The sequence below is a fragment of the Eublepharis macularius genome, chromosome 1 (assembly GCF_028583425.1).
Source record: "Eublepharis macularius isolate TG4126 chromosome 1, MPM_Emac_v1.0, whole genome shotgun sequence".
Classification (NCBI taxonomy): domain Eukaryota; kingdom Metazoa; phylum Chordata; class Lepidosauria; order Squamata; family Eublepharidae; genus Eublepharis; species Eublepharis macularius.
In genome coordinates this window covers 228,320,282-228,328,653 of record NC_072790.1, presented here as the reverse complement: position 1 = coordinate 228,328,653, position 8,372 = coordinate 228,320,282, and the positions used below count along the sequence as shown (strand labels likewise).

Here is an 8,372-nt window from a genome sequence, read left to right as displayed (position 1 = left end):
TGGATTTGCTGGCCCTGCTGGGCTCTAAAGAGCAGCTGTACAGAAATTAAACAGGTGAAGCTTTCCCAGCCTTTTGTCTGCCTGATCTGGCAGTGTAAGAAAATGTTTCTCATTGATGCTTACTGCCATCAGCCTCTGGTGGCTCCAATTTTGACAGTCGCCCCCATTCTTACTGGTTGGACTTTTACCCTACGCAAAAGGAGAACAGATGACAGCAAATGTTCTAAAAGTTACAGCCATCAGAGGCTACAGGAATGAGCAGCAGCCTCCAGCAAAGGTACAGCCTGACTTCACAGCCCCAGAGCAGTCACTATGCAGGGACAAGGTGGTGTACACACTTTTTAAAAGGTGTGCTAGTACAACATACTATAAAACTAGACAACCAACCCAACTATCTCCTGTTACAAAGAACACCCTTGGGAGCACAGATGGCTTGTGCATTGGGCAATGGGTAATAAGTTTTAAGGAGTTATAACTCCCCTGCTATCCTTTCTCATACATGCATATGTATACAACTCACCTTGCTGATTCCTATTGTGACAGTTTAAAAACATGTAAGTTCTCTTTGGAGAAATGTGATTCCCAAACCACAGACTGACCAATTTTGCTTGAATATCTGAGTATCTGTCATGCAGCTTGTTGTTGGTAAGTTAATACAGACCCAAATATGAAAGCCACGTACCAGCTTCAAAATCATACTCAGAAGCAGATATTTTCTCCTCTTCTTTAAACTAGTTGTTGGGATCTTTGCCCCAAATATCCTTGTTTTAGTCTTTGAAGGCACAGAATTTGAACCTGAATCAGCCCCAGCTTTCTAGCTGTATTGGGATAATAATACCGAATTTGTTCATCACTCTGAGCAGGGCACTAATCTGTTTTAACTCCCAAATGTGTAACCCCACAACAAAAAAATCCCAAGCTTCCCTTCAAGAAGGGACACACAACATCTTCATACACCACTCCAAAATAAAAGTTACAAACATTTTAATAAAATTATAAGTTACAGCTTCATGAACAGGAAACATCCCATTCTCAAGCACTGAAGGTTCCACCATGGTGAAAAACCAAGGAGGAGTAGACACACTGGCCCCAGCCCCTCCAGCCCAAGAGCTGTCTTTCCAAGAGGCAAATGTAGCTACACAACTGGCACAAACAGATAAGACAGGTCTCACCCCGGACCCCTCCCTTGACTGGAGTGATGAAGCCAATGAGACAACAGTAAAGGCTGGAAAGGAAGGAGAGCTCACAAATAAAGGGGGCTGGTGGTCCCAGTCATTGTGGTCCCTAGGAACAAAGGATGCTGCCCAGCCACTGCATGCGAAGGAGGGTGTGTATGTGCAGAAAGGAGGCGGGCTGTCTTGGATGGAGACAGCTTGGTTTGCAATCCAGCCTGCAAGGCACTGAAGATGGAGCAGTGAGCTAGTACCCCCTCCCTTTGAAGGAGTGTACAGACTGGACACCACACAAAATTATCCAAAGCTGACTGGAATGGGAGACCATGGAGAGGAAGACTTATCCTCAGTGGCATGTTTGCAGAGCAGGCAGTAGATGTCACTCAAGGACAGCCATAAGGAGGTGCAACTCACGGAAGGCACTGCCATGGCGGCCACTGAGTCCACATTTGTTCTTGATGACGTTGCTGATGTTCTTCAGCTGCTTGTAGCACAGACGGCACTTATGGAGCCTATAAAAGGGAAGAGAGGAAATCTGCAAGCTATCCTGGATGGAGCCAAAAAAAAACACACCAAGGAATACAAAGCAGTAGGTAGCTAGGTTTGGGGTACGGACATCCCCAAAGGGTTTAAATGTTAAACAAATACCACTTCGAGTGCTTGTCAGGAAAGAACTATATGAACATTTTCAATAAATAAAAATTAAAATCCTCCACGAAGCACTGTGGAGAGAGCAGGTACATGAAGAGGACAAAGGATTCCACTCTCTAAGCATGACGGTGTAGGTCTCTCTCTCTCTCTGGAAACTCTGATCAGCCTACATAAAAGGAGCCCAAAAGGGTTTTCCACCTGGCCCTCAATGGATGTCCAGGGTCCAACTCCCCCGTGGCAGAGTCCAAGAATGGATAAACTAGGAAAGGTGTGCATTTTCCCCCCAGCCACATACACAGTGCTGGCATCAGCAAGGTCTACAAATATCCTTACACAAGCCGAGCTTTTCAGGATTCTATAGGCTAGGAGGGACCAGCAAGATGCATCAGTAGTATGACTCAAGCCAGCAAGGAGACTTAACAGAGAAGGGCCTGGGACTCGACTGTTGCATTACCACTGCAGAGACCTAGAAGCCTCACCAAAGACCTGCAAAAAACAGGGAAATGTGTGTGCAAAGCCTCCCCATCTTCAGGATATAATACCTCTCCTCGCGGCTGATATCTACCCCCACCGATGGTGGCGCTGCAAGAATGTCTGTGATCAGGGGCAAGAAGCGTTGCAGGATCAGCTTCAGTGAAGTGCAGCCTGTCTGGACGTAACTGCAAGACAACACAGCAAGAGGGTTACGTTTTCAAAAATCAACGCCCTGCCTGAAAAAGTGCAAGCAGAGAGGCAGGAGGTGGGGCTCTTGTTCCCGAGCACATTTGGTTGGCTTGCCAAGTTTCTCTGTTCAAGCTACGTGAAGGATGATGTTCTTTCCAGCTATCCTGAGCCTCCTTGGAGACAGGCGCAGCATTTCTTACCACCATAGTCCGTGGCTGCAACAGGAATTGCCTTTCATCCAACTTTGTTTTGATAAAAAGATCATACCCCAGGATCATCTGAGTGGTGCAGTGGTTGTAGTGTCAGACTGGGATCTAGGTTTGAAACCTGCTCTGCCATGGAAGCTCACTGGGTGTCCTTGTGCCAGTGGCTTGCTCTCAGCGGAATGTAACTCACATGGTTGTTGTGAGAATAAAATGGAGGAGAGGAGAATGATGTAAACTACCCTGGGGAGAAATCCCGGGTACAAATCTCTAATCTATAAAAGGCAAGACATGCTGCCAATGACTCACTTTTTATCCCCATGCAGGCGTGCTCCCACTGGAATAAGTGAGTCATCGGCCACACTGCTTGCCTTCCTGCCACCATGGCAGGCTCCAGCATAGCAGCAAGAAGGCTCGATGCAGCCCTCCGGAGGCCCCGAGGAGGATGCAGTGGTGGTGGGAAGGCCCAGCATGGTGGCACAGCCCTCCAAAAGTCTGAGAAGGCCTGGCGTGGCAGCAGGAAGGTCTGGCATGGTGGTGCAGCCCTCTGGAGGTGTGGAAAGGCCTGGTGCGGCAGCACGGTCCCCCTGAAGGTCATTTTCTAGACCCCATTGTTTCCACAATGGGATGGTTGCTAGTAAGGTAAATAAATAACTTAAAACTGCCTACTTGTTTAAGCTCTTTGGCCCAGATGCCACAAATTTGCCTAGTGAAGCAGTGTTCCTGGTCTGCAAGTAAACTGCAGGGAGAGCTTCACCCAAATTCCTGTGGTCAGGCTGCTATTGAAGGCAGGTCAAGCAAAAGGTGCCAGCATAGGGATGGAGAGGAAACAGGCATAGCAAGGCAGAGGACTAATAAATCTTAGCAGAGAATCATAGAGTTGGAAGGGACCTCTAGGTCCTTCTACTGTTAGCAGCCATCCAACTATGGAAATGTCTAAACCATCTCCATACAATTAATGGATAATAACTCAGGCCAGTGCTGCTTAACGCTTCCAGTTTCTATGGGTGGGATTCCTGCTCTGCCACGGGAGTGCATAAGTAGGGTTACCACCTTTGTGGTGGGGACATTGTGGAAAGAAATGCTGCATAACAGGCAGCATTGCACTAGCAGCACACCCCACCACATCTCAGTATGGGGATGCTTTCAGAGGTACAAGTGCCCTGGCCAGAAAAAAATGAGGCATCCTTAGAAGTACAGCAGCAGTCCTACCCTCCCCAGCTATCACTGAGACTTTGAGCTGGTTGTGATAAATGAAAATTTCAACGCTTGTATTCTAAGAAGAGAAAGGTAAGAATTTCCTCTCTGCTCCACACAAACACAAGAAATCTTCTATTGAGAATGATCCATCTCAGTGCTTAGTTTAGTTTCTGAAGCTACCCTAATCCCCAGTCCTCCAAGCTCAAGCTTTCAAAACACATTTAACTAAAGGTGGGAAGGGAACCTTCCCTACATGGAAGTCAAGTGACACTACAAACTATCACAGCTAAGCAAGAATACTCTCCCCTTAGACCTGTGTTGTCCTTCTGTACAACATTCACAGAGCAATCAGGCACATTGGGAATAAAACTCCTCTAAGCACAGCATTTACAAGCTTTCACCCTTGCCACCATCTGGTTGGATAATTCCCACTCTGTTTGAGAAGCAATTTTACAGGAGATTGGTTGGAACCAATGCTGGCAGTAGCTATTCACTCTCAGAACTACAACTGAACTTTATTTAAGTTATTTATAGCCCGCCTTTCTCACTGAGATTCAAAAGCAGAGTACACAGTGCAAGTCAATACTATCAATGGCTTGAACACACAATAACAATGCAGTATAGTATGGATTGCAGAACTTTGAATACAGCCAGGAAAAAATGCTGAAACAAAGCAAAAGCAATTAGCAAAGTACACGCAAATAGACATAGCACATTAAATGACACAGGAGCTACTCAGTAGGTATACAGTAGTACAATCCACAGCTCCTGTCCCTTAACTGAAACTTCTCTCTGAATCCTTTCCTTATAGTATGGCCATCCTACTTGTGTAAAAAACCCCTCCTGTATAATTTGGTTTTCCACAGTCTGCAGAAAGCCGGGAGAATAGGAGCCCTCCTGTCCTCATCAGGCAGGCCATTCAATAAGGTGGAGGCCGCAACAGAGAATGCACGTGTATTGGCAGCTGCTAATTTGCAGGCTGGCATCTGCAGAAGGCCTTGTTTAAATGAGTGAAGCTGCCATAGTGGGGCACAGAGAGACTGTCCCACACATATGAGGGACCAAGGCCATGAAGGGCTTTGTAAGCGATAGCCAATAACTTGAATTAAACCCAGCAACAAGTCTGAAAAGTTCTAGCACTCAGAGATAACTTCCATCCCCCCAAAGTCACCTGTTCCCTTGGTTAAGTGTCTTTAATCCTCTTGTATCCAGTACCATCCTGGAGCCTCACCTTTCGTATTTGCTTTGAAGAAGTTTCTCTATCTGGGGCAAGATGACAGTGCACAGGTCAAGCTTCCACAGAGACCTGGGAAAAGAGACAGATTCCAGAGAGTTGCCATACCCACCACCATGCCGTTAAGCCCTCAAAGCCCTTCAAGAACACAATGGGGACTTGCAGTCCAAGGCAGAAAGCAGTGCACAGGGTGACTGGAGGCAGTCTTCCTCCACGGGAATACACACATGGGATCCAAATTATACTGCAGCTCCAGGCAACAACTTCCACACTCTGTGGGTGTGCACATTAAACCCTGCCCAAGTCCCTCAGAACTTCCACCAGCTCCCAACCCCAGAGGGTGCCAAGTATTATTTGCAATCAGCTGGGTAATGTTGGCCAAGGGCTGCCTATCTGTGATATGGCAACTGAGTAAAACTGCACACCAAAGTGCACATTGTGATCCCCCACACCACAACATAGGCCATGCTGAAGTGGCACAGGAAGGCAACAACTGAGTTCCTAGATCCTAATTCTTGGATACCACAATAGTTCAGAAAACCAACTTTTTGCCTTCTAGAAGAAAAACAGACTCACGCCTTCTGGTTGACAATGTTCAGGAGATCGACTACCACAGAAAGGTCATTGATAGCCACAGCAGAGTCCACAGATGTCTGAGGAAAGGAATATAGGAACAGGCGGAGGATTATTAGGGTAGGGCTCACACTGACATTAGGTCACAGTTATGGTACATCCACAAGATGCAGAAGTGTCCCAAAGGCTTCAATTCCATCTATTAACTGGGCAAGTTTCAGCCTTGCTTTCGGCTCAGCTGCTCTATGAAGAGGGAGTACAGCCATTTGTCAAGCAAAATGCAGGAACCAAGAAGAGAAAATGTTAATGTGCCTGGTGGTTTGCACTTCTCAAACCGGAAGGCATTCAGCCTAGAGAAGATCCTGCCTCTGTATCAAGGAGGCATATTCTCCCCATTTCAGCCATTAGTATTGACCAAAAACTTACAGAGACATAGCAGCAATAGCCTGCAAACTCAAAACTACAGATGTTAATATTAAAAATTTGCACGAAAAATAGCAGAAGCCAGAAGTCACCAAGGCCCAGATTGCAGCTCTACAGATCCCAAGGAAGAATATTCTTCAGATTGCACAGATGCCTGGACATCTAACGAGAGTGCATGATTGCTTCTACAGGAGCTGCATGGCCCTGGAGCTAGCCAACCTCCTGCTTGTGCACAGGTGAAACAGCAAGCCCTATTTCACACTCCTGCAGACCAGCAGAAGATTCTGGGTTAAAATGGGGCCAGGAGACCCAGTTTCAGGTTCCTAGGGATCCCAGGGTGTACGATTCAGTCAGAAATAATGCAAATGACACCTTTTGAGGAATGAGCGCCCCTCCATGCTGGCTCCATCCCTCCCATAGCCCTCAACTCCAAGAAAATACCCTCTAAGGATGCAGAAAGTGTCTCCATCCACAACTCTTTTTGTCTCCCAGATTACATAGACAATTGGTCTGTTCTAGCATGGCTGCTCGTGTTTGTAGCAGCCACCTGGTAAGACATGCATCTAGGGGCCACAGAGTGTGCCAGTGACATTACTTGTCCAGCTTGGTTGGGCTTCCTTCCTCACCTTAACTAGCAAATTTGGGGGAAGCAAAAGCAAAAAAAAAATTCCAATCTACTGAAATTCCTGCTCTGTTCATTGCTCTTAAAGAACTTTTTTACACACCACCCCTTGTCACACAAAATCTCACACCGGTAAGAGCTTTGGAATCAATAATTGCTGAGTCAAAGGCATCTGCCTAACCCCTCTTGCACTGCTACCCCCTCCCAATTGGGAACAGCTTGCCTTGATGTCTCCAGTGCTCCACACGGCCCGCACCGTATCTAGATTCTTGTGCCGGCTGGTAAGCACCACGCACATGGTCTCGTGGCCCTTCCGGATTTGAGACATGGCCTCATCATCTACAATTTCTGTCAAGCTTTGGTTCTTCATGGCCTGGGTAGAGAGACAAAAATAGGGGAATACAAGGTAGTCACAGCACATGTTACTAAGCCTACCCGAGGAGGCGTGGGAGGTGGGCATTGATGGCATCCTACCAGGGTCAAGAAGATCTGGAATTACTCTTTGTCTCAGCAATTGGGGTTAAATGGGTACATGAAGTGACTGGCCTTCGTCTTTTACAGCTGGCTGCAGTCAAGATCTCTGGCCTGCTACAAAGAAGTAGCAGAACTATCCCACTGGAAGTTGCTTCACAGCCACCCATGCACTCTTTTCCTAACTACTGGGCAGGCACACACTTGCTTTCTCATGTTTTGACAGCCGTTTAGGATTTATAATTTGATGTAGACTTCGAGAGAAAACTGAACTTCAGCTTAAGTCAGAGAGGCTATGAATGTTAAGAACTCCAGAAAACGTCACGGCGTTCCTCAAGGCAATGGAAGTGTAGCAGCTGAGTTACGTCAGAATGTGGATTTCTATTTAGAAGCATCTCAAATAAATGCCAGATACTGCTGTTAAAAACCAGTGTTCTTAAATGCTGTGAGTTGTCTGTTGACAGCTTCTAAAAATTTCCCCCATGAAAATAGCTAGAAGTACCAACTTTTATTCCACAGCGAGTGTGCCTATCCCTCTGTGGCTCTACCCAGCAGCCTGTTGTTGATGTAATGGCTTCAAAGGCAAGAGCTGTGGGGAGGCACTCATCCCCCTCTTCTATGTTCGCTAAAGCCAGACCTTCAGCAGATAGGGAGGGAGAATTATGCCAGGGCCCGTATAGAGCCTTATGATGCCCTAAAACAGAGAAAGGGCCATGAAAAGGCAACCCCCCCAACTGCGTACATTGAGTATTTGTATGTTCAAAGACTCAGGTCCCAAAAGGTCCAGAGACAGAGGGTTTATGTGCAAATGGCCACACAGCTCAGACTGGCTGCTTTTAGAAACTGAGCTTCAGGCAAGCTGACCTCTTCTTCCATCTATTAACTATATTTCCTTTGATTTGCTTAGTTTATTCCAAGTAATATGTATCATCAGAGTTTGGATGCTTTACTACTGATCACCAACCAAGCTGCCACTTCTGTTTCAGTAAAGTTTCTCCTCCCTCCAAAAGTAATTCACTACAGCAAAGAGTTCACTGGGCAGATACACCCCTTCCTTGAGCTGAGAAGTGCCAGTAAAGGTATCTTCTAAACCATTTACACTGAGGAGAGGACTGGCCAGTTAATATAGTCTCTTTTACTTAAGAGACAGGCTGCCGGGG

At 46.6% G+C, this 8,372-nt stretch overlaps 1 protein-coding gene across 3 annotated transcripts in view; it reads right to left on the bottom strand.

Moving 5' to 3' along the window:
• Positions 1-969: 969 nt before the first annotated feature.
• Positions 970-8,372, bottom strand: part of KATNB1 (katanin regulatory subunit B1) — a 30,138-nt gene continuing 22,735 nt past the window's right edge. For 2 of the 3 annotated variants that reach the window (XM_054977447.1, XM_054977438.1), the window contains exons 16-20: positions 6,965-7,114; positions 5,700-5,776; positions 5,121-5,195; positions 2,366-2,482; positions 970-1,684 (exon numbers count right to left, since the gene is read on the bottom strand). In XM_054977447.1, the coding sequence (XP_054833422.1) occupies positions 1,552-1,684; positions 2,366-2,482; positions 5,121-5,195; positions 5,700-5,776; positions 6,965-7,114 (552 nt within the window). In that variant the 3' untranslated portion in view covers positions 970-1,551. Of the gene's footprint in view, positions 1,685-2,365; positions 2,483-5,060; positions 5,196-5,699; positions 5,777-6,964; positions 7,115-8,372 lie in introns of those variants that run through there. The other variant, XR_008596874.1, reaches the window with a different exon arrangement.